This window comes from Danio rerio, chromosome 6 (genome assembly GCF_052040795.2).
Source record: "Danio rerio strain M-AB ecotype USA chromosome 6, GRCz13ab, whole genome shotgun sequence".
Taxonomy (NCBI): Eukaryota; Metazoa; Chordata; class Actinopteri; order Cypriniformes; family Danionidae; genus Danio; species Danio rerio.
This window is the reverse complement of record NC_141026.1, coordinates 20,391,720-20,418,766: the sequence shown is the minus strand read 5'-3', so window position 1 is coordinate 20,418,766 and position 27,047 is coordinate 20,391,720. Positions and strand designations below refer to the sequence as shown.

Below are 27,047 nucleotides of genomic sequence, written 5' to 3'. Positions count from 1 at the left end.
ATAAAATAAAAAACCTTTCTAATTATTTAGCTTTAAGTTTTATTTTTGTTTCCTCAATTAAAATGTTTGGAGGTTTAATAGTCCATTAAATAATTTTTTTATTAAACAGTGTATAAATTTGATGCTGATGTTAAATAGAATCAACAAATGGCATCACTTTCCTACTTTTACTTACTTAAAATGAATTTCATTAGCCTGCATATCAGAGCAGCTCTTCAGTGTTCTCGTTGTAAGACTATGCATCGCTGTTTTATATACACACTGACAAAAGAAAATATGGAAATCTGTAATTCTAATGAAAAATAACATCCCTTACTGATGTCCTAAATGAACCAAACATATTGTTGTCCAGTTGGATTACAAAGATGATCCTTATAAAGCCTCTCAACTACCAATCACTACTGAACGATAAAGTAAAAGATGACAAGCACAATCTAAAGTTCATAAATAAATAAAAAAACTGCCTCAGAATGAAGAAACATTGGAAGAACATTTTATTATCTTAAACTCTAGACATCCAAATATATCTCAAGTTAATCATGAAAAACAACAACAACTAAAACCAAACCTCAGGGATTTGACTAACTTAAGAAAAAAGAGAATTTGCCTGTCAGTTTTCAGACAGACAGACTCGCATCACCCAGATTCTCCTTTTGTGCTTCTGTTGCTGTATGAGGCTCCGTTTTATCTTCTGAACTTATGCCAAAAATGACATTCGTCCTTTTGAGCACAAAAACGCCAGCATGCAGTCCTCCCACATTCACCCAAACAGTGTGTAGTTTTTTCCACAGTCCTCCCATCTGCAGCAGAGCCTACAAATGACAGTAAAAGTAAATATTTATGAGGTTATTTTGATCTTCACGTTGATTTCATAGAAGAAAACAAAGTAAGACTTCACAATAGAGATTTAACTGTAGTATTGTTTATTATTTTCAATATGTCCTTTTTTAAAATCAAAATTCTGTAAATAGTAGTGCACTTGGAACTAAACATCAACAAACACTGATAAATAATTTAATTGTATAATTAAAAAATAATAAATAAAGGAACACTTGATAATAAAACCACATTTTTACAAAGAATCTAAAGTCAAACATTTGATTTGAACCATTTCTGAATCCATTTATTTTTGTTCTGATGGGGTCACATTTAGCTTAGCCTAGCACAATGAATTAAATCAGATTTGACCATTGTCTGGTTCAATAATGATGACAATCTTCAATTGAACCTTCAATCTTCACCTCTTACATGAGACTGAGGAAACAATGGTGTTTGACGCTCACGGTATGGTCATTTCTATGTGCTGGACTCTTATTAATCATCTATTCGGGCAAATTAATTTATTAGATGGCACCTTTAAACCTAAACTAATCATTAATAAGCTACAAAAGGTTTAAGCTAAGTACAAGTGTTCGTAGTGAGCTGTGTTTGCAATAGGTGTGTTCAACTTCATGAAGTGCAGTCTTAAATCAGTGCTTGCCAGTTAGAAAATTTGTCCGGCCATGTGACTGTCACATGTGGAATCAAAAAACCACGACAGTGCTCCAAAATCAGACAACTTGTTCAGCTGGTGCAACATCTGAAAAGTGACTGCAGGAACTGCAATATTACACTGATATTACACGATTGGCTGGATTCACCGCATGACAACAATCACATGTGTTTCAGATTTATTATCGGACACATTTCCAAACAAACTATTTTCTTTTTATGCCATTAATATTTTGTACACGTTGTTTTGAATTTCTCTAGTCTGGCTCACAGCACCAAACTGTTGTGAAATTCTTAAACGAGCCCAAAAAAACAGGGAGAACTTTTAGTTAAAAGCCAAGAAAAGTACACTAGTTCCAATTTTTTAATAAAAAAATAACACTGAAATCTCAAACATACATATTTGTACTTAAGTAAACATAAATAAACCATCTTAATTATCTCGGTGCTGAAAAAATTCGAGACTGTAGTCTGTAACGCGGATCGAGTGCTTTTATAAAATGACAAAAGCCCACATCTCCCATCACTGCAAACGGCTGCAAATCTTTAGCAATGAACACCTGCACTGCCTTTGGTATTTTTATGTGTCTCTCAGAACCAGTTGGCTATGTTTGCTTGAAAGATTCAGCGAGTGATTGTTGCTATTTGGAGGACTTTATTACCTTCTCTGCTATCCTGCCATCAGACAGTGATATTGCTGGGTGATGGTGTTGCAGATGTGCAGTCATGGTTATGCGTGTAAAACAATGCTTGCACACAGTTATTTTTTGTTCACGTTTTTTCGGCAACACCGAAATGTCCTCACACTGCAGATTTAAGAGACGCCAGCCTTCACCACCACTCGCAATGTTAAAGTGTGGAATGATGGTCAAGCGCCCCCTATCTTTAGAGTATAGTGATTGGATATTTACTCGTGAAGAGGAGTTTCCTCATCTCAGCTCATGGATTTAGAAGCACACACAGTCATTTCGGGGAGATATAAAATGCACATAAATTATTTAAACGAAAAACTGAGAAAATCGCAATTCACAAGTGCGTATTGAACCGTAGAGGTCGTACCGCAAGGTTCAATATTATATTGAGAACTGTGGCATCCCTAGTGGGGACAGTCAAACAAAGCATGCAAATAAAGTGTTGTTGTCGGCAGGGTGACATGCCTTTCCAGGCCCGATCTCATCAGCACATAAGTACCAATTCATGAAACATTTTAGCATTCAAACAGTGTGCAAATGATGTTCTGGAGACAGAGAAGACAATAGATACAGCTGTCCTTTAAAACTGATCATTTGCATTACTTTGCATGGAGACAGTCAAGGCTCAGAAGACCAAGACATTTTAAGGTCTGTCTCATACTTAAAACAACTTTTCAGTTATATATAGATAATATAAATTTATATTCCCACAACGTCATGTTTATTAAAAGACTCCAAGTATTTTACTGCAGCCATCATCTTTTTTTAAAATAATTTGTTTATAAAGGCTAGATTGTTTGCAAAGGTATATTTTCGACCATTTCCATACAGACCATTTAATGTATTCAGCTCCATAAATGATTTAAATTATATTTAAGTAATTAACCAAATATCAACTCAAATAAGTCTTATAGACTTGTAATATAAGAGTAATGGTTGATCATGCCACAAATAATTATTTTAGAAATTAGTCTAAATAAATTTCTAAAATAATGCATATATTTATAAAAGAAATTTATCCTCTCAAGGCGTTTATAAATGGATATACTGTATATTGCTGTCTGCAAAATTTGTACTAAAATGGTAGCTCACTTATTTTTGGAAATAAGCTCACTTATTTTTGGAAATTCTTGTTCAATCCTTTTGGATTAATGTCATACTTTCATTATCCAAAATTATTTAAATTATTTATATTACTTGATAGGTTCGTGTGGGTTTCCTTCACATGTTCCAGTTTCCCCAACAGTCCAAAGACATACGGTACAGGTGAACTGGGTAGGCTAAATTGACCCTTCGCTAAGCCACACCCAAATACCGCCACCCACCAATCGTGGCTTAGCAACTGTAGCTACGCGCAGGGGCTTTGTCAAGCTTTCGAGAAAGTTTGGACGGGATGGTGGAATTTTTATCCTATTCAAAACCTAAAACCCGAGAGGAGAAATGCCAGCGTGGAATCAAACTGTGTGAGGGGCGCTTAAAAAGTTGGTTTTGTTTTGATATTTCTGACACATTCGTAATAGGCCGACGGCAATAACTCACACACCTCTTACCCTAAACAGATCTAAACTCTTGTGTTTCCTACAGAATTACAAAGCTGGGTATGTTTCACAGCTGTCTTACTCCTTTTTTTCCGCTTGATATTGTGAGTAACGCTCCGTTTAAGCCTTCGCCATAAAGTTAGTAACTTATTCATACTAATAGCGAATAGGTCATAATGACATGAGTTATTGATCCGGAAAATACGATTCTGCTAATCTGTTGCTAACTTTACTGAACTTCATATTTCCATCTATTTCAAGCTACGAATATTTGAAATTACAAATCAACAGAACAAAACCGAGATATGATCACAAACTGAGCACTTGCAATCAATATACTTTACCAGCAGCTTGTTTTCATTCATTTATAAAGAGCACACAAACATACTGACAGTTATAGGTAACTCACTGTACATTGTTATGGGTCAATGATGCTAATATTTGGCACAAATCCATCAGTTTCCCCTTTCTGGCTGTTTCTATGAATGAACTATGTAAAAGCAGTGTCCATGCGTGTTTCCTCGTCGGTTTGTAGCGCTATATTTCATTGCACAACAATTAATCTACCACGCGTTTTGGCTAAAAAGAGAGAAATCACAATTTCATTAGTTATAACCTGCTGAGCATGAGCTAAGCTGCTGAATAGTTAGCGTATGAGGCGGCTAGGCTAAGTAGCTTCAATTTTGATTGAATTATCGGTTGCCTATTATGTGGTGAATATACCCCTGTATTGCATACTGCAGTCCTTTTTTGTCTGGCTTTCTCGGGTATCTCACCTGTTCGCCAAAAATGACATTATATCCCTGGCAATGTCTGACACCGGCGCACACACATTGAAAAAGCTGTTGCAGGCACGAAAGCTTGACAGGCATAGCAGAAGTAACTAAGTAGGGCGGGGCTTAGAGAAGGGTCCATTGTCCGTTGTGAATGAGTGTGTATGGATGATTCCCAGAGATGGGTTGCAGGTGTAAGGTCATCCGCTGCGTAAAACATATGCTGTATATGTTCGCAGTTCATTTCGTTGTGGTGACTTCAGATTAATAAATGGACTAAGCCAAAACGAAAATGAATGAATGAATGAATTTAAAAAATATATAATGCAAGTTTTTGTATAAACCTCATTATTTATTGGAAAATATATTATCCATAAATTTAAATAAATGTAAAGCCCTTTGTAGCACATTCAAACAAGAACTGGAACAGTATTAAAATATCATTCATCATTTAGTAGCATAAAGAGTGTTTAACTCCTAGAATTTCTGCTTATTGCTTAGTTTACTAGACCTATTCATTGATGTTTAGTTCCTTTTCATGTACCCTCTTCCAGTTTCCCCTCATTTTTCTGATTATACTTTTGTTATAGCCTACTTAACTGTAATTAATAATTGTAACTCTTTTGTTGTTGTTGCAATAAATAAATAAATCAATAAATCATGCTATGTGATCTGGCATCATACAGCAAACTACGAGCCCTGAAGTGTCCGAGCTGATTGGCTCATTTTCAACTCTGCTCCGCCTGCGCTTGGGTAATCTCGTTTATTTCTGACTGCAGCTGTGCTTCATGTCGAATGCACCTATTGATTTTATGAGATATCATTTTCAGAATTGTAATGAATGTAAACACATTTACAAGGCAGAAATAAACACAGCTGTTGAAGCTAAAGTTTAAGGAGCTGACTTAAAGAAAATATTAGTGCAAATGAATAAACTCATTTTAATAATAAAAAATGAACAAATCTTTGGTGAAAATGAAAAAAATTTAAATTAATAAATGAGAAAAATACTCTTAAAAATAAATAGCAATTATCTAAATAACAAGCACTGTTTTCAAATAAACTGTATTCTTTGTTGGTTGAATAATCTATGCTAAGCTAAGCTAAAAGTTCTCCAAAAAGACCCAATGATAGGCTCAATGGATTCAAAACTGGTAAAACTCAATTGTTTACACCTAAGACAATTATAAAATGAGCCTATTCTCAAAAAAGTTAAGTGGTACTCATTGTTAGTTTACAGTATGTTGTTTAATACATCACATAATGCTAGCAAATAATTCTATTCTGAAATTCTGTTACAAGATTCCTAATTCATTGAAACTAACTAAAAATATCTGCAATTCATGAAAAGGCCAGGAAATACAACATTAAAAAATGTCATAAAAAAAAAAAAAAAAGAACTGCACTCCCAAGAATAATCATTTCGAAGAAGTCAAAGTAGCCATACCTTTGTGAAGCACTTTTTATCCTGAGTCAGCAAAGCAGCTTTTCCTGTTCCTGGTTTACAAACTCGAGCCATTTCTCGAAGACATAAAGGGTATAACTCCCAGTTCTTCTTCCTGGACCCCACTCTTTAATAAAGCACACAGACAACAAACAGTTAAGTCAGTTTATGGACAGAACGTTTAAAAATAGAATAACTGATGGCAGCAAAACAATTACACATTTTTATGCTTGAGGCAAACTACAATGACTTACTAGGGATGCTCATTTTGGTTAATTTTGCCAACCGACAACCACCAAATATTAACCGTTAACTGGTCAGATTAATATTAAATTATTATTTCATTTTAAAAAAATTGACATGTCTAATTTGTGTCTGACACATTAAATATTGCATTTTAAAACACTGATTCATTTTAACATGCGAACATATTAACAACAGAACATAACAACAGCATCTTCACGCACCTGTACGGAACCCCGGAAGGGACGTAGTGGAGGAGAAAAAAATTGGCTGGGTGAAAAAAAAAATGGGTGAAAGAAAAAAATGGGTGGGAGGAAAATATATATTTCTAAGTTTTTGCGTTATATCGCAAAGTTTTGCGTTCCCTCGCAAAGATGTTTTGCGTTATCTCGCAAAGATGTTTTGCGTTCCCTCGCAAAGTTGTTTTGCGTTCCCTCGCAAAGATGTTTTGCGTTCTCTCGCAAAACTGTTTCTCCACAAACACTTCCTGTTCACTTCACTCACGTAAACCCTCCTGTTTTTGCTGAAATTCTTCCATATTTTACCATTCTATCCCACTTTCTTTACATTACTGTGCGCTGATTGTCGCCTTTTACTTTGTAACCTCTGAACCAGTGAATGCATGTTTAAGCGCTGACTGACAGACGCGCTTCGTACAATAAACTGATCCCAGATCAGCGTCTGTACGCGCCATTTAAAGAGACACTTCTGTTATCAAACAAGTGCGCAGCAAATGAATCTCATGTTTTGTTTAGTTTGATAACAGAGGTGTCTCTGTAACAATGCACAGATCTATAATGAAAGCAGTCCATTACTTTAGAAACTGTGCTCATTTAAGAGAAAATAAGCTGTTTAAAATAAAACATGCAGGACGGAGATGTTTCATATTATTCAGTGTATTTGTCTGTTTAAACATACACCCGCTCCTCTGTAAATGCAATAGCATAGGCACAGTAATGTAAAGAAAGTGGGATAGAATGGTAAAATACGGGAGAATTTCGGCAGAAACGGGAGGGTTTACGTGAGTGCAATGAACAGGAAGTGTTTGTGGAGAAACAGTTTTGCGAGATAACGCAAAACATCTTTGCGAGGGAACGCAAAACATCTTTGCGAGATAACGCAAAACATCTTTGCGAGGGAACGCAAAACATCTTTGCGAGAGAACGCAAAAAACTTAGAAATATATATTTTCCTCCCACCCATTTTTTTTCTTTCACCCATTATTTTTTTTTCACCCACCCATTTTTTTTCTCCCCCACTACGTCCCTTCCGGGGTTCCGTACACCTGCAGTGTTTGCAACAGCCTCGAACAAAAAAGAATAAACTAAATAAAAGAATAAAATAACTAGGCCTGCCCTAGATATTTTTAATTTAAATGACATGTTTAGATTACAAAACCAAAACACTGACTGAATCCTTTTTGAGAACAAGCATAGGCTGTTTTTTTCTCCATCATGTTTTTGTTCTTCCATCAAATAAAAAGAGCAGGCTACCTCAAATCTATTGCTCCATGGAAAATACAATTTTTATAGAAGCCATTATTTTAAAGATTATGGGCTCTATTTTGACGGTCCATGCGCAAAACGGAAAGCGCAGGGCGCAAACGCTTTTAGGGCGTGTCAGAATCTATATCTGCTAATTTAAGGACGGGAAAACCTGCTTTGCGCCGTGGCGCATGGTCTAAAAGGGTTAAGCTTATTTTCTTAACGAGTTATAGGTGTGTTTTGAAAATAAACCAATCAGAGTCTCATCTCCCATTCCCTTTAGGAGCCAGCTGCGTCGCGCCATAAGAGCATTTGCTATTTACATGGAAGTAAGTGTAAGTGGAGAGTAAGTGGACGTGGAAAAACTTAGCATTTCACAAGCAAACAGTTAACAGTTTTTTTTAAAAAAAGAAAACAGTTAAACAGAGCATCTACCGCGCAAGAATGAGAGATAATCAATGTACTTTCACTTTCGCTCTCGTGGATAGGGAAACCTTTACGCACAGACATCAATTAGCCTATAAATAAATAATTTTGTTTGTTAAGAGCAAAGATTTGTTTCAAAACTATTTTCTAAATTCAGTTCTAATTTCCAGCATATGAATAAATAAACAATAATAACAAAGTGTGTTCAAAAAACGAAGTTATAATACACATGCTGTGCCCCATATGGTCTAAAACCTGCAGGTGGGCAATATAAGCTTGTTTTTAATAAAACAAATATAAATATGGAGATAATAAATAATACTGGTAATAATAATAACATTATACAAAAGCAAATTGTTATGAATAAACTGAAAAAGCCTCCCGAGATGAAGAAGGTATAAAAGTAGTGGTTTAAATATTTATGTAGGCTAGAAAATAATATGTTTTGTAATATTTTAATCCTTTATATTTATATCCTATACATATATTCTTATTATAGCCTATATATAGGCCTACCCTTAATATGTAAAATATTTGCGTATTGCTCTACATCTTGTGTGTAGGCTATTAAGCAGTGTGTAAGCGAGGCGCAACTCTGCTTTAAAGTTTAGACCGGGTTTGTTTTGGTCTAATGAAAAATCTATTATAGTTTCTCAAAATAGCAACGCACCAGTAGTGCGCCTCAGAACGCCTTCCTTTTGACACACATATGGCACATATGAGCGCAAATGCATTTGCTATTTAAACAGCGTGGTGCAAGGCCTCAATCACTCTTGCGCCAAGCTGAAACTAGCAAACAAGTATTGCCCCGCGCCTTGCGCCGGGTGTATGATAGGGCCCAATGTCTTGAGCATCATTTTACCTTAGAGATTGCGTGCTTTTATTTCCTCTCTCACTCGCGGTTCATGTGCGCATGCTGCGTGTGATGAAAGACAATGACAAGGAGCGCATATGTTGACTTTGTGTAAAGCATAGGCTACTATAGCATATAACACTTTTGTTGTTTTCATATGATATTGCATTAATTTGCATACATGTTTAATAAGCTATAAAATAAAAGTCTCAGTTTGGTGAGGAGTTATCATTGTACAAAAATCTTTAGATTTGTTTGAGTCATAGATTATGTAGGCTATTTTAAAAGTGGATATTTAATAAGAACTATTAATAACTGTAATTTTACAAATGAAAAAAGGTTGGTTTGTTGATTATACACTAAATCATCACAAATATAGCCTATTTGTTGTGCTTATGAGCAATGCCGGAGTGTGCTCTGATGGAGAGATAATCCAGACTCTCCGAATTGGGGCCGGCTTGTTTCCGAAGCAGAGGCAATCAACATCAGCACTGTTTGGCATCAACTCGTCTGTCAAACTGTGACCAGCAAAATTCTACTTTCATTTGGCTTCTTCAGCAAAATATGTATGTAGTATGTTGTGATTTAATATATATGTGTTGCACATTTATGCAGCCAATTAAAATATTAACTAATATTTTTTAATTACTTAACTGATACCATTAAGCGGTTAAAACGCACTCTTTCAGTTATTGGTGAATCGGTTATTATGAGCATTCCGAAGACCTGCAATGTTTTATACTATACATAATTATTGTACAATTGTTTTACAGCTACTTAAGTCTGTCAGTACCTCTTTCCAAAAGGCATGTCAGTGATGATGATGTCCACTGAACTGCTTCTCATGGGCAAATTGCACAAGTCCCACTGCACAATGTCTAAGGGCAAGCCCGAGGGGCTATAAATAGAAAATAAGACATAGCAAGCACTTCAACTTTTTTTTCATTGTGACACAATAAAATTTGGGTCTATCAGAATAATTGTTATTAAATAAAAGGATTTAAGTAATAAAAAGATATAAAAAGTAATAAAAAATAAAAGCAAAAAAAGGTATTGTCTTTTTCAGTATTTAAGTTTATTTCTTTTATGAAATCCTTTTTGTTCATTCTTACAGAATACCTACCCATTTGAATACGTATCTAATGAAATATAAACACTCACTGGCCACTTTATTAGGTACACTAGGTACATCATACTAATGTGATGGTCATGTCGTTTATTAGGCAAATACTTTGTTGAAGAAGAATGAAAAGAATGGCCAGACTGGTTCGAGCTGATAAAAAGGCAACAGTAACTCAAATAACCACTCGTTACAATCCAGGTATGCAGAGGAGCATCTCTGAATGCACAACTCATCGAATCTTGAGGCAGATGGGCTACAGCAGTAAAAGACCACACCTGGTGCCACTTTTGTCAGCTAAGAACAGAAAACTAAGGCTACAATTAGCAAAGGCTCACCAAAATTGGACAACAGAAGATTGGAAAAACGTTGCCTGCTGATGAGTCTCTTTTCTGCTGCGACATTCGGACAGTCAGAATTTGGCGTCAACAACGTGGAAGCATGGATCCATCCTGCCTAGTCTCAATGGTTCAAGTAGGTGGTGGTGGTGTAATGGTGTTGGGATATTTTCTTGGTACACTTTGGGCCCATTAGTACCCATTGAGCATTGTGTCAACACCACAGCCAAACTGAGGCCCCGTTTACACTAATGCGTTTTAGTTTGAAAACGCATAAGTTTTGCTACGGTTATGCCAACCGTCCACACTACGCCGGAGTTCTCGAGCGCCGAAAATGGAGTGTTTCGAAAACGCTGGGGAGGCCATTTTCATTCTGAAACGCTGCTGCTCCGTCTCAGTGTGGATGATGGAAAACGGAGACATCTGAAAACGGAGGCTGGGCTGCAGACATTCGCCTCTCTGATTGGGGCTTTTCCTGAATATTAAGTAGCCTAACACACAGTTCAGTCCTGCATTCTCTCCTTGTAAGTTCAGACTTCGCAAGTTTGATCAAGGCTGCAGTCTTTTCTTCTCAGTTTGATATGGGAAACAGACTATACCGAGGACACGGGTAAATCTTCAAAGGGAACAGTGTACTTTATAACTTCATTCACATCACCCTGGCTACGTTGTTTCACTTTCTCAACAATAAAATGTAAACATGATTTAAGGAACTGCCTATTTTCATTTTAATATTAGCAACTTAGACAGCAGAAATGTTGAGGCGCCTAGCTGCATATATAAGCGTCATCTTCACTGTGTGGATATTTATAACAAAACGAAGCCGATAACAACTGCCTCCTTTCAATTTCAGTGAAAATACAAAACATACCCTCTCTTTTGCTGAATATCAGTTTTAATAATCGATAATGACTATTATAAAAGTATAACATACAATAAGTTTATACATTATAGGAAATAAAGGCAAGCGATCAGTCAATATGCAGAATAGGCTACGTGGTTACATTAATCATTAACTTATCTTTGCGCTCAACCAAAACACGTTACCTGAGAAAAAGTAATAGATTCCAATGACCAAAGTCAGGGAATATGTCGTTAGATAAAGACAACAAGATGAATGAAATATCAGGTTTAATAAATATAGTGAGATTAGATCCAGCGGGAGATGCTTGATGAGAAGTCCAACTAGCACAGCTCTCATCTGGGTAGATGGGCTGCAGTGCTTGCCCGAGAGTGTCTGTGTGGTCACGTGATGTGCGTTTTCAGCGTTTTGGTGTGGACGGAGAGCAGTTCAGAAACGCTGGGTAAAACGCGAGTGTGGACGCGGATCGTTTTCATTCTAAAACGCCGTTTTAAAACTAAAACGCACTAGTGTAAACGGGGCCTGAGTATTGTTGCGGACCATGTCCATCCCTTTTCAACCACAGTCTACCCATCTTCTGATGGCTACTTCCAGCAGGATAACGCGCCATGTCATAAAGCATGAATCATCTCAGACTGGTTTCTTGAACATGACAATGGGTTCACTGTACTCAAATGGTCTACACAGTTACCAGGTCTCAATTCGATAGAGCACCTTCGGGATATGGTGGAATGGGAGATTCGCATTATGGATGTGCAGCCAACAAATCTGCAGCGACTGTGTGATGCTATCATGTTAATGTGGACCAAAATCTGAGGAATATTTCTAGTACCTTGTTGAATCTATGCCACAAAGTATTAAGACAGTTCTGAAGGCAAAAGTAAGATGCATCTAATAAGGTGACCAGTAATATATATTGTTACCATGAAAAAAAAAACTCACACCATGAAATTTTGGACATATACTACGCACAAAAATATAATGTACCCATGTATTATGCAAAAGGAGATAGAAAAACAAAGTAAATGTTGCCTTTACATTTAACTGGGCCAAACATGACATAGATCTACTAAATTTACTGAATGCTAAGGACATATACAAAAAGCACTAATGAAAATATCAAACTATTTAAGTTAAAAAATTTCAAATTAATTAGAATAATACTAAAACAACACTTACAAAATGATTCCAAAAAGTTTACAGGACACGATCAAAAGCCTCACCTTCCTCCATCCTGTGTTTTCTTCAGAATGTGCTTGATATTGTTGACTGATCGGCTGACTGCTGTGCCGTTGTTGTCTCCAGCTATAAAGAATGAATTCTGCCATTCCATAGCTCCCTAAAACAAAGATTTTTGATAATATTTCAGACACAGAAGTATAATGACAGAAGGAAAAGAGAGTTTTGAATTTATTGGCACATCAGCTTCTCTCATGGCAAAACCAGATTAAATTTACATTTTATAAATCTCACTTTTCTACAATAAAAAACTATAATGACAAAAAGATATCAACAGCACTACATAAGCTAAAATACATTAGATAAAATCTTATGTTTTTAAGGTTTACTGTTTACTTTGATAAAAATTGTAGTTTTTGAATTTATTTAAAAAAATATTTCCTTTAAAGCCTCTCCAGACAAAAATCGTTGTCTGATTACATTTAAAATAGGCCATTCCAAAAGTATATGTTTAACACTTTAGTTTCTGTTTATGATGAGAGAGGACTACATGCAAATTCGTTGATCACTTTAGTCAGAATTCTACAAACCTCCAAAGGTATAGCTCCTGTTCCACACATGGGATCTACAATCACATCTGAAATCTGTGGCTTGCAAAGTCTGAGAAGTAAAAAAAAAAAAATCAGTCGTTATAGTCATAGATATAATTGTTTTTAAAGTTTTACATAAATGATTACTTCTCCCAATTCTGTTATTACTTACTAACCCTCATGTCGTTCCAATACCCTGAGACCTTCATTGATTCATTGTCAGAACATAAATTAAGATATTTAGAGTTCTCATAATCCAGACTACAATGATCCCAAGTTGTTTAAAGTCCTGAAAAGGAACCGAAAACATTGTCAAAACATTCCATGTGTCTTCAGTGTTTTAACTGTCATCATGTGAAGCTCAAAGAACACTTGTGAGAAAAAAAAGCCAAATAACTTTGTTTGCCAATGTCTTCTACATAAGATCAGGTAGCAGGTTGTGCTGCAGACTCTAATGGCAATAAATCGTAAATGCACACCCAGGACCTGTCGTGGGAGAAAAAAATAGGGGCAAACAAATTCATATTTACATTTGTTGTTGTTGTTTGTCGCACAAAAGTGTTCTTAGAGCTTCAAATGATCAATGGAGCCAACACACAAGTCACATTGAATGTTTTGACTTTTCTGGTTCCCTTTCTAAACTTTGAATGATATGGGGCAGTTCCTGTCTATGGAGGATGAGGAATTTCTCAGATTTGATCTAAAATATCTCAATTTATGTTCTGAAGTTGTCTCAGAAGATTGAACCGAGATAATTTTTGGGTAAACTAAGCCTTTAAAAGCTTTTATATCCTTGAATGCCTCCTCAAATGTGTCGTTTTGGATAAAAGTGTCTGCTATATGACTAATTGTAAATAAATGAACAAGACACAAAGTCAAAACCCCTATAAAAGAGTTAATGCAATATTTATATCAATAAAAAAGACTAATGTTTTAAGCTGCAATGAATGATGCTGGTTGTTAACAAAAATTGTTGCTTGTGAGTGAACTGTATGAATGTGTCCTTTCAATAATGACAAGATGCAAAAGAGACATACCAGTTTGGCATGTAGTAGAGTTTTGCTATAATTTGTATTCATAAAATGGTGTTTAGTGGTGTCTTTATATAGACAGGCTAATTATACTAACAGTAGTGGTTAAAAGCAAGAAAAATGCTTTTAACTTTTATCATTAAACATTTATTTTCAAACATACTGATGTTACAGTAGGTTCATGTTGTTAATGACTTTCAAATCATATAGCAGCTTTGCTTAGATAGTAAAAGTTTAATATTTGCTAATACAAAGAAATCTTCTTATTCCAAAATATGCTGGAGATTGGCTGCTAAGGAAATACAAAAACAGCCAATCAATTTTTACTGCACTAGATGTATGCTTCCAGTGTATACCATAATGGCATGAGTGTTTTTGCTTGTCTGTGATGTATTTTTGCATTAGTAAAACCCATATTTTTTTATCAATAATTTTGTATGTTGAGTTTAAATAAGTTTTTATTGTAATACTTCCCTCTTAATATTCTTAAATTGCCTTAATACAACAATTGTAACTAAATGAAACGTTTGTCAATAAAATGTTCTGGCTGGCTGTTGATGGTGTGATGCTTTACAGGAATATCACTGACCTAAGCATGCCATAAGCCAGTGTAGAGCGCAGAGTAGTGGGACCGAAGTGAGTGATGTTTCTCCTATGCAGACTCTCCACGGTAAGCGCAATGCCAACCACAACTTCATTATTGTGGATATTTAACAGCACCTAGTAAATAAGAGAAAAACTGAATTATTAGCCCTCCTGTTAAATTTGAGTTCTTTTATATATTCCCCAAAATTGTTAAACAGAGAGAAGAATTTTTTTACCTCTTTCTAAACATAATAGTTTTAATAACTAATTTCAAAAAACTGTTTTCTTTTATCTTTGCCATGATGACAGTAAATAATATTTGACAACATATTTCCTAAGATATTAGTATTCAGCTTAAAGTGCAATTTAAAGGCACAAGGTTAATTAGATTAACTAGGCAAGTTATCGTAATTAGGCAAGTGTTTAACTGTGTCTCATTTCAGAGGCTGCATCCTCCACAGAATGCATTCGAAGGGCACTGCGTCATCGAAAGGCCGTCTCATTTAAAAAAAATTTGAAGGCTTCTTCTAATGCAGCCACAAAATGTGTCCTTCGTTTTCCAGATAATGAAGGACACAAACAGTAGATCCTTTGCCGCCTCGAACATCCCAATATTAATTGCGCTCTGATAACGGTAGAAAGAAAACTTTGGATGAATTAGGTTTAGTTTACGTGCATATCTAAACACGTTAAAGAAGAAAAATAGTATGAAATGTCTAACTAAGAGTGATTTTTTAGAGAGTTTACATTTTTATGGGTACATGTATGGATTAAAAAAAATATTTCGAGCTGCTGTAAACCTTGCTTTGCCTTCAGATCGCTTAAAATAAGTTTGAAAATAACTTTGAAAAAATTTAGGGCAGCTGTTATGGTTGCTGGATGACTAGATCCATCCTCTGTGGGCTAGATCGTCTCATTTCAAAATGCATTTGTTCGGCTTGTGTGGACTTCGAAGTACTCACCTTTAAAGTCTGCATCCTTCGGAGGATGCAGCTATTGTATAACAGTGGTTTGTTCTGTAGACAATCGAAAAAATAAATGTATATTGCTTAAAGAGCGGGCAATGCGGTGGCGCAGTAGGTAGTGCTGTCGCCTCACAGCAAGAAGGTCGCTGGTTCGAGCCTTGGTTGGTGTTTCTGTGTGGACTGCATGTTCTCCCCACGTTCGCGTGGGTTTCCCCCGGGTGCTCCGGTTTTCCCCCCAGTCCAAAGACATGCAGTACAGATAAATAGAGCAAGGTAAATTATCCGTAGTGTGAATGATTGTGTATGGATGTTTCCCAATAATGGGTTACAGCTGGAAGGGCATCTGCTGCGTAAAAAATGTGCTGGATAAGTTGACTAAGACTAAGCCGAAAAGAAAATGAATAAACGAATGCATAAGAAGCAATAATAATATTGACCCTAAAATGTTTTTTTTTTTATTAAACTGCCTTTATGCTAGCTTAAATAAAACAAATAAGAAAAATATTATAGAAAACACTGAAAAATTCCTTGCTTTATTAAAAATCATTTGGGAAGAAAAAAAGTAAAATCGCAAGAGCTAATAATTTTGACTTATAGTGATACAATCGCTATTTTCATTCACTATCACTAGCGTACATATTTTCTTAGGTCCTAAAATTGACCATAGTTGTTTATTTAAGCTGTGAATATTTCAACAAAAAATATTTCACACACATTTTCAAACTTAATTCAATACTTCATATTCACCTTCCAGAATGCACTTGATGATGTATAATATTCAAAAGTTTCAAAAATTTACTTTCATAAATTCAGTGGTTCAAATTTTAATATTAATGTTTTGGTCACACCTTTATCATAATGGATATTTAAAGTCTGCATAGAGTGGAAGCTGCAACCATTTTTCTTTTTCATATTCATATAGTTCCTAAAGAATCTGAAAATTGAGAAAACAGTGGGCGTGGCTTGTTATTCTACTGCAAGCTGATTGGATGAAGTAGGCATTTCATTTAGAAAAATCAGGAAAAGGGTTTTGGCGGAGTTGTAACAACCTAATAGACACCTCCTCCCTTACCATTTCTGTTTGTTGTCAAAACCGACAGTTGGAGGGGCACGGTTAACAATACCTCAGACAGACATTTAACTGAAAACAAACAGGAAATTTATTTTCAGATTACAAATTAAAATTACCAGGGTAAACTTTTTTTTCTTAATGACATGTACATATGAATTGTTCACCACAAAACTAGCAATGTGAGCTAACAATATCAATACGGTAAGTTGATTTCAAGTGTACTTTTAACAGCACCCAGTAAATGGCAGAAAAACATACATTTTTTGATACAATAACTATTTTATAGTGGTGTAATGGATCACAAATCTCATGGTTCGGATCACAAAATGTTTTTTTTGTCACAGATTATACCATTTTTCAGATCAGCCAAAAAGGTGAGGAGAAAAATGTAATTTGCTTTCTATTTGTTACAAAAACAGCACTGCAAGACACTTTTGGTTTTAAAAAACATAACTTGGAACCTTTTATTTTATTTTAAAAAATAAAAGAAATAATCAGGTGAATAAAAATAAATTGTAAAATATTTAGTGCTGTGAAAAATTCACTAGTACTACTACTGTTGATGATAACACTAAATGTAGAAATCTAACATAATTTATTGCAAGACATATTCATTTTTAGTCTCATTTTCAATAAGTTATTCACTCATAAAACCTCATGTTTCATTGCTAGATGTGTCATTTGTGAAGAATTATTATTCAGTTATTGATCAATTATTCAGACCTTTTGTTTAAATATGTAATTGCTATAAGTAATAAACTTAATTGCTGCCTACAACTTTAATTTTTGAGCACATGACAGTGGTTTTAATCTTTACAATAAACATCAGTGGTTTTATTTAAACTATAAACTGTTATCCCAGTACTGCTGGGTTATTTGACTGTAAGTAACTTTATAACTGACTCAAAAGACTTGATTTTTGCATTTTCAGATTTGAATGCAGCGATTCAAATTAATAAACAAATCACCATCATTTATAAATTACGTTGCGTGGTTGTTAAGATCGTGGTCTCTAAATGATTAATTTTGCAGCTTACACTGATTGCATTAATGCAGGCTAAACAAGTAGTGACAGAAAACACCATTAATGAAACCCACCACAACCAGAATATCCTACCACAACTTCTTCCGTCACCATTATATTTTAGAGGAAAGCCTAAATGCTTTCATACATGATTTGAATGATGCCAGGGATCTCTCTGTTATTGTTACAAATTTAGGATTATTCTACCAGTAAAAAACTATATTAATCTGCGAATTACGAGTGTTCCTAACCATGGGTTGTGATCCGCTTCACCCCTAACTATTTTGGTAAAAAAAAAAAATAATTGCAGAATTTCTGAATCTCACCTCAACATCAAACTTAGTCATATCAGCTTTCCACTGAAAGAACTCCTGCACGGCTCCTCCAAAGTCTCGTGCAGCATCGTTTGAGGTGAAGCAGTGTTTGTCTCCAGCTCGGCTACAGGTCACTCGAAACTTAAGAGGCATCAGCTCTGAATCCTGATCTTGGGGTTCAGAAGGTTTGTCTTCTTCTGAGTCGTTTTCGAGATTAGGAGAAACATCTGCTTGTTTCTCTGTCACCTCTAGAGTCTCACAATTCTCCAAGAGCTCCTCTGGATCAGATGGGACAGTATCAGGGCATTTAGCGCTAACATTTTCACACTGATCTGACTTTGTGGGGTTGGGTCTTTTCCGACGTCCTTTCTTCTTTCTTATAGAATTGTTCAACTTCCAGACTTCTAAGGCATTGGTCCAAGGTAGCTTGGTGGCCAGTTCTTGCCAATCCAGTAGCACTTCCTCCTATTACAAATATTACACAATAAACGACTTTCAGTGCTAAAATGATAATATTGAGGCAAAAAAAAAACATTTTCATGTGTCCACTGAATGACATTCAAAGATTAGTGCATACATTACAGTACAAAACGGCATCAATACTAGTGATTTTTTAAAAAGATTTTAAAGAAGACATTAAAAAGTATGTTTTTTTTTTCCATCTTGTCTTTTACATCCATTTATTTATTGGTTTTCTATTAGTGTCAGAGAAATTTATCATGTTCTTAACATCACAATGCGATTTCATAACTACATAACATGAGAGTGGTGCCCTAGTTTTAAAACACTGAAAAAATTAACCTGCAAATATTTTTTATGTAAATTTTAAAATTCAAAATCTAGTTATTTACAAAAAAACTACTACAAAACTGTGTACTTACCTTTGTGGCTTTAAATTGGTAATCTTCATATTCTTTTACCACAACAAACAGATTGTCTAGAGACTTGAGGTGATGTACCTTTAGAAATAAATACATGCATATGAAAACCATGGGACAAATTGAAGGCAATTAAACAGTAGTGCTTTCTTTCATGCAATTACACACAGAGTTTGAGTTTAGGGTTTTTGAGAATTTTCTTTTGAGCAAAATCAGCATAAAAGTAGTTTGATATCAGAAATCAAAATGTAGTTCAAAAACAAAAAGGTTTCTGAGTCAGAATTATTATTTTTCTACTCAAAGCTGTACATGAAGTGGTATTTATGTTAATTCCAATAGTACATGAAGATTAAAAAGCATCCATTACAATGAACTACCTTAAATCATTGGTTATATATTTCTATCTGTTTTTTTAAAATAGCTAAATAACAAAAATGCTTTGAATTTTAGTAGTTCCCATTTATTTCTCATAGGTGAAAGTTTTTTTCTCAGAATTGTTCAATCGAGTCCTGTTTTTGTGTGTCTGTTCAGATGGTAGATTTTAAAAAAGTAACCAAATAAACTGAACTGCTCAGATAAAGAAAACTATTTTTCAAAAATCCTAAATAAAATGTCAGAATAAAAAAATATCAAATACATTTTTATCCCAAAAATTTCTATGAGTGTTAAACAAGGATTCTTAAAAATCACAATGGTAAAAATGAATAGGAAAATTATTTACCAAATAAATACTGCTGAAATGTGGGTGGGCACTAATGCACTCTATTACTATGCAACAAGGATTTTATTCATATTTCAATAATTTTTTAAGTTATTACAGTAAATATACTAATATTGACATTACCAATATATATTTTTGTTTTGTTTTATTTAATTTTCATATTTAATGGTTTGTAATTTACTCCTGATTCACCTAATATTTAGTTAGGTTGATTTAAGGGTTAATCTTTGTCCAAAAAATGAAAATTATGGTATTAAAATAGTTACCATCATATCATTCCAGCCCCCCTCAGACCACTGTTTGTCTTCAGAACATAAATTAAGATATTTTCCAGCAAAGGTCCTGAAAAAATACCAAAGATTTCATTTTATGCGCTCACAAAAGTATTCTTGTTGCGTCTTAATATTCCCATCGAACCACTAAGTACACATGTTGACTGTTTTGAGGATTTTTAGTACCTTTCTGGACAAGTCAGGACAAAATTCTCTCCATAATGATAAACTTCAAAGATAAACAAAGGTTTCAGTTATTGATAGAATTTTAAATTTTGGGGCGAACTAACTCTTTAATGGCCTTTCATTTCAATTATTTGGTTTAAAACGTCTTTAGAAGCCTCTTTTAAAAAGCATTATGTTTTGATTGAAGGATTTGTTGAGTTTTCTGTCCGTGCTGGCTGAAAAAAACATGAGGATTTATGCACTTACAAAGCAAAATACCACAACTTAGGGGAACATACCCAACAACACATGTGACACTGAATGAAGGCACATGTGGCCATGGCTAAAATCTCGTGTTGACTGACAGACAGACACTTACTTATGCTAACCTAAGAGCTTCGTTGTTGTTGTTGTTGTTGTTGTTGCAAACTGACAGGTTGTGTGAAAGAAGGCGACTGACCTCAATGAGTTTATCAGTTGTTATATCGAAATAGATTCTTCCTCTGTTTTTGCTGACTCTAGCAGTGGCTCCGAGTTTCTCCTGAACCTCTTCTGCTGCCGTGAGCTCGAACCCCGTCGGGACAGTCGCTCCGATGGTCACAGTCTGATCAGTGTCCTGCATTATTAACACCCACATTCACTGCAACACAGAACATTAATCACAATTAACTTACAACTGGCACTACTATCGTTTAAGTCTTCGTGATGATATGATTTACTCGCACTTCTCTACTTGCAACTTATCTAATTTATGTAAACATTTAAAAAGATTTAGTCATTGACTTAATGGACTTTACACAAAAATTACAGTATCATTCAGTACATCATAATAAAAAACCCAGAAAGACACACGCAGCAGAAGTTACCTCATCTTCTTCTGATGTCATTACCAGTGGTTCACCAACTGACGTTACGGCATTACCGCCACCTACTGCTAAGGCTAACACGCTATCGGGCTTCTGGGAGTTTTTTTTTTTTGCAAAAAAGTTGACAAGTTTGTAGCAATACTTGTTTACAATACAGAATATGAATTACATTGTCAATGAAAAAGATACAAGAGAAAGAAAGAAAGAAAGAAAGAAAGAAAGAAAGAAAGAAAGAAAGAAAGAAAGAAAGAAAGAAAGAAAGAAAGAAAGAGAAAAAAAACATGTTATAAACTTGAGGGCAAGACATTTAAGAATGAATTAAAGTACATAAATTAAAGTCAGGGTGATGCAGTGGCGTAGTAGGTAGTGCTGTCGCCTCACAGCAAGAAGGTCACTGGTTCGAGCCTCGGCAGGGTCAGTTGGCATTTCAGTGTGGAGTTTGCATGTTCTCCCTGCGTTTGCGTGGGTTTCCTCCGGGTGCTCCGGTTTCCCCCACAGTCCAAAGACATGTGGTATAGGTGAATTGGGTAGGCTAAATTGTCTGTAGCGTATAAGTGTGAATGAGTGGGGATGTTTCCCAGAGATGGATTGCAACTGGAAGGGCATCCACTGCGTAAAACATATGCTCGTTGACGGTTCATTGCGCTGTGGCAACCCTGGAATAATAAAGGGACTAAGCTGAAAAAAAAATATGAATGAATGAATGAATGATAATTAAAGTCAGTACAAAATGAAATAGTTCTGTTTACTTTCATATTTTTAAATAATGAAATTAAATGTAAATAATGACTAAATTCTTGCAAAAAATAGAAAATATAGTTTGGTAGTAAATTTGCATTTGTGGATATGGAATTTATAAAGAAAATCTATTTAATTTATAACAAAACAACAAACATTGAGTAGAGGCAGATTCATAACAACCAAAAATGATCTCTTTAAAAGTAACAAAAACATCTTGCTGTTGCTGTACATTATCATTAAATAAGCCAGTATGTTTCCAAAATTGTACAGCATAATTACAATTCCAAAATAAAGGAAAATTCTATTTCAGTGTGAAATTGACAAAATGAACATTCTACATCAATATTAAACTGAAACTTTTTCAAAATTGTTTAATAGGATAAAATGTGTTGATTCATTTAAAAGATACTTCTTTGACCTTGTGAGTGAGGAAATATTTCATTACAGGAGATGATATAACAACTTTTTCAATAATATGTAATCTTTTTATTAGAAAAAAACTATTTGACTTATAAACGTCTCTGTCATATCAGGTGCGCTTTTTTAAAAGATCATTGCTATTTTCAAAGAGCATGGTAATTCCTAATGTTATAGCTCCCATGACAATGGCGAAATATTTTTGGACTTACTGGTAAGATATATGCGGAAATTAATTTAAAGTATTTCATTAAAAAACTCTGCAGTTAAATAACTGACTAACTAAAAGCAAACCATTGTTAAATCATTCTCCTGAAAAACAAAGATTTATTTTTATATAAAATATTCTGGTTACTCCAAAAAAAAAAAAAAAATGTGTGAGGAGAAAAATTGTTTATAAATTAAAGTCCAGGCCAGAAATACTTGTTGATGGAAATTTGAAAGTTTAACAGGAATTTTGGTTATGTTATAATAATTACACATCAGTCAATACTTAATGAATCCAACAAAAGAAAATTTTCCCGTTTTGGAAAATTATTCCAAATTGAATCTTCCTTATTTAGATACTGGTTAAGACAATTAGGTTTGAAGAGCAGAAATCAATACATTTAAGACTTCCTTTATTATACGTATTTATTATGACAGACTTTTTCATATAGTGGCATTTACTGTATATTTCCAGACAAAGTCTATTAAAGTTTTGTCAATTAGTTTACAATGTAGGCTTATCTACGTACAGAAATTAAGCTGCATAAGAGATATGAGACAGGCCCTTCACTTTAAGCTGCATAAGAGATATGAGACAGGCCCTTCACTTTAAGCTGCATAAGAGATATGAGACAGGCCCTTCACTTTGGTGAGCAAATTTCTTCCTTTAATAAACAGATCTCTTTGTAGCCGGGATTTTTTTTTCCAACAGACATTTAACATTTCAAATGACAAATCCAACTTATTCTGAAAAGTTAACATAAAGAAATTGATATTATTTGATGATTTGAAGATAACACAATGTACCACAAATGTGCAAATGCAAATCAGCCATCTGATTTGGCAGTTATAACTACACTTTGTAAGCGTTTTCCATCAAGGTCATAATTATGTTTTCAAGTGAATATGTAGATGTTTGTTAAATGGCGGAGAGAACGTTTACTGATGGGCCTTTATGGGTTTGTTTTGAGTGGAAGGTGACATGGTTGGCTTAATTTCAATAGAGTATTCAAATGAATAAATGAATGAATGAATGAATGAATGAATGAATGAATGAATGAATGAATGGATGAATGAATGAATGAATGAATGAATGAATGAATGAATGAATGAATGAATGAATGAAGCAGAAGCTTTTGTGACTTTACAAAAGAAAAGTAAAAAATTTAAGAGTTATCATTAATTCCCAAAGATGTTGCTGTTGAATTTCCTGCCAACTAATGTAATGAGTAAAAAATGCTAGATTTACAATGCTCATAACTATAAAAACATTATCAAAAATTATCAAAATAAAATTATCCAGGGAATGGAGCAAGTTTTCTCATTCCTGCCCCTGAGATCGAATGATTCTAAGAATGAGTCCAAATGTCTGTAACAAGTGTTCCTGAAAATGGCTGTTTCAGGTGTGTTTTTTGTGGCTGAAGCTAAACTTTTTGAAAGAAAAATCTTCAAGAAAATGAGAGAGCACTCCTGGTCTGAAGATTCATTGTGCGAGTTCCACCAGTAGTGGGCATTCCTGCAGCAAAAGCAATCCAATGGTCCAGTGATTGGGAAACTGTTCCTGGAGAACCAGGATAACTGTCATTGAATGTTATGGGCGGCTGATAAGTCTGTAGTTTCTGTGATTTTATGCAATTTGCTGGTTTATGTTTTTTTGTTTTTACCAATGGTATATCAATAACTCCTAATTTACAATAATATAATATAATATAATATAATATAATATAATACAATACAATATAATATAATATAATATAATATAATATAATATAATAATATAATATAATATAATATAATATAATATAATATAATATAATATAATATAATATAATAATATAATATAATATAATATAATATAATATAATATAATATAATATAATATAATATAATATAATATAATTACATTTTCATTTTAGTTTTTGAAATATAGTTGGATTTAGTTTTTATTTTCATATTTTTCATGGTCGTGATTTGTGTTACTGTCCTTTCTGACTTATTAAATGTAATTTTACTAGATTTTTTATTTTATTATTATTTTATTTTATTTAATGTAAAAAAAGTTTTTTGGGTATTTTATGTATGTATGTTTATTGGGTTTTTTACACTATACAAATGTACTATGCATTTAAAAGTGTCACATTCCCGGCTCATTCCTGCTGATCCAACCACCATTTTCCCTCACCATCTCATTCCCTCAGCTCCAATTATACTGATAACACTCACCTGCACCAGCAATCACAGTTCCCTATGGTCACCCCGACCAACCCTTTTCCTGAAGATCGACCTTCCTGCAGATTTCAGTTGCAATCCATATAAAACACACCTGCCTGTAATTATCAAGTGCTGTTCAGGTCCAAATTAATTGGTTCTGGTGTGTTTGATTAGGGTTGGAGCTTTTGAACTTGAACTTTGCAGGAATGTCGAGCTCCAGTTACAGGGTTGAGGACCACTGCCATAGAGCCTCCGCTTCCAGTCGTACAACAGCTGGAACCGAAGTCAGATGGTTCACCTCACATTCTCCCTTGCTCGCCGTCTTCCGTGGATGTTTCTCCTTTTCCTGTGGATGTTTCTCCTAACCTGTGGTTGCACATGATGTGATTAAGGGAAGTGACTTTATACATTGATGGCTGAATGAAGATCCTTGTTTACATTGTGAACATATACAAGTCTGCTCTCCATGTAAAAATATCACTTACCTGCTTCTCCTCTTGAAATATTCTCAGTGTTTTGAATAAATTGATGAAAGGAGACAACCATCTTTGACTTCATTGTGAGACTGTGACTGAAATGTTGACAAAAATGTTGTCAAAATGATCCGTCTTCACACCGTCTGGCAGAAATGACTAATACTGTTATTATATCAGCTGGTGATATCACTTTGAAAAAAACATCATGCGCATGTTCATGCATGGTTCTGTAGTCTGCCTTTGTTTTAGCTGTGCTCATGTACTGTATACCTGAACATGGAATATGTGTGATGTCACTGAACTTTACATGGAGATGATAATGTTATTGTTTTTAAAAGCATGAACATGCAAGTTTTGCGTTTCAAACTCAACATATTTAGTTTTCAGGGTTGCATGGTGGCGCAGTGGGTAGCATGTTCGCCTCACAGTGGCAATCCCAGATTAATAAAGGGACTAAGCCAAAAAGAAAATGAGTGAATGAATATTTAGTTTTCTTAGGAGGGCAACATGGTGGCTTAGTGGTTGGCACAGTCGCCTCACAGCAAGAAGCTCGCTGGTTAGAGTCCCGGCTGGGTCAGTTGGTATTTCTGTGTGGAGTTTGCATGTTCTCCCATGTTTGTGTGGGTTCCCTCCGGGTTTTCCAGTTTTCCCCTCAGTCCAAAGATATACGCTATTGGGGAATTAAACAAACTTAAAAAAACGAAGACCAAAATGAATGAATGAATGAATGATTTATTCTTAGATCAGACACTGACTGATGCTTCGATGTTCTCCTACCTTTGAACAAAAAGCGTTTTGTTTTTACCTTTAACTACAAAAGGGTTACTAAAACACAGGATTTCCCACAAAAAGGATTCATAAGCAACTGAATAATTAGCCTGACTAATGTAAAAAATATAAAAAGTTTACTTCTGACTTTTTAAAAAAATTTATGAACGTAACATTTAGCAGGAAATAATAATGTAGCAAATTACTGACTGGAAAATAAGAACAAACAAACAAACAAACAAACAAACAAACAAACATTTGGCTTAGGCATTGAAGCTTGGGATAAAAGTATTTTAGAAAAATCTAAGCTATTTGCAGGCAAGCATAAAGGATGACTGGGGCCAAGCTTCGCAAAAAAATTGACAAAAGAATAAAAAGTTAGTAAGATGGCGTCATCGTATCTGACCAATAAGAAACTACTTCCGGGTCGCCTCTCTTGGAACCAAAGGCTTTCGTTGGTGTCTCTTCTAGTGATTCATTTCTACACAAAACCTTTTCACTTTGAAAAGCGGCTGTAACGCGTTTATGCCGACTGTGAAAACGGCCAGAAAATAGCAAAGCATTCATTTTTAAATGGATATAATTTTTAACTACAACCCAAGCTACAGACCTGTGTGATAAAAAGCGTAATGTAAAAATAAACAATATTACTATTTTGTTATTTTAATTTGTAAATATATATTTTTACTGTAAACCGAGTAGATCGCGCAGTGGACATTGTGGTGGTCAGCGTGCGAATTTGCGTCGTTTCTAAGTTGGATAAACTTTTTTTATCAAAACAGAAGGGGAGCACCGTGGACACAAGGTGAGTCAAACGTGCGTTGTAATAATGGTTATATAAATGTTTTATTCACACATACTTATGTTATCAGTTTCACACGCAGAGGAGCTTAAAATTCAACATTTTGTCTATATTCAAGCGAAGGTAATTTGCGTTAGAATGAGTTGTTCCGGTTGTGAACGAGCTTTAAACAGTAGCTTTGGACTACACGGGACCCCCACGAGACTCTTTGGGGACTTTAAATCCGGCACATTTTAACTTTATCCAAATTGTATCAACTTATTTTACTACTTTTTCATAAGAGCTTGATTTTGTTTTCCAAAGTGTGTCTTGGTATGTTTATCATAACCGATCCGTTTGGGTCTTTTCGGTGGTTGCTAGCTCAACAGATCTATACCTGTTTCTATTAATTTAAAAAGCATAACAGATTTGTTGTTGTCCTGCTAGAGAGCTGTGCCGTCCAATGCCACTACTCTTGCTAACCACAGGGCTCTTCATTGCCCTTTTTACATATCGCAAA

The 27,047-nt window shown here is 34.6% G+C and overlaps 2 protein-coding genes across 15 annotated transcripts in view; one reads left to right on the top strand and one right to left on the bottom strand.

The window, feature by feature from the left end:
- Positions 1 to 471: 471 nt before the first annotated feature.
- Positions 472 to 24,579, bottom strand: thumpd3 (THUMP domain containing 3). Of its 6 annotated transcripts, XM_087255750.1 has the most exons (11): positions 20,927 to 20,972; positions 20,521 to 20,700; positions 19,890 to 19,965; positions 18,906 to 18,983; positions 18,037 to 18,489; positions 14,654 to 14,784; positions 13,034 to 13,103; positions 12,488 to 12,603; positions 9,738 to 9,842; positions 5,942 to 6,065; positions 472 to 812 (listed from the first exon to the last, which is right to left on the bottom strand). In XM_087255750.1, exons 3-11 carry the CDS (start codon positions 19,893 to 19,895, stop codon positions 618 to 620), a joined length of 1,278 nt encoding a protein of 425 aa, XP_087111876.1. In that variant the 5' UTR covers positions 19,896 to 19,965; positions 20,521 to 20,700; positions 20,927 to 20,972; the 3' UTR covers positions 472 to 617.
- Positions 24,580 to 26,244: 1,665 nt separating this feature from the next.
- Positions 26,245 to 27,047, top strand: part of plxnb1b (plexin b1b) — a 109,911-nt gene continuing 109,108 nt past the window's right edge. For all 9 annotated transcript variants that reach the window (XR_015493413.1, XR_015493411.1, XR_015493414.1 and 6 more), the window contains exon 1: positions 26,245 to 26,551. The gene's annotated coding sequence lies outside the window, so the exon portion shown is untranslated. The remainder of the gene's footprint in view (positions 26,552 to 27,047) is intronic.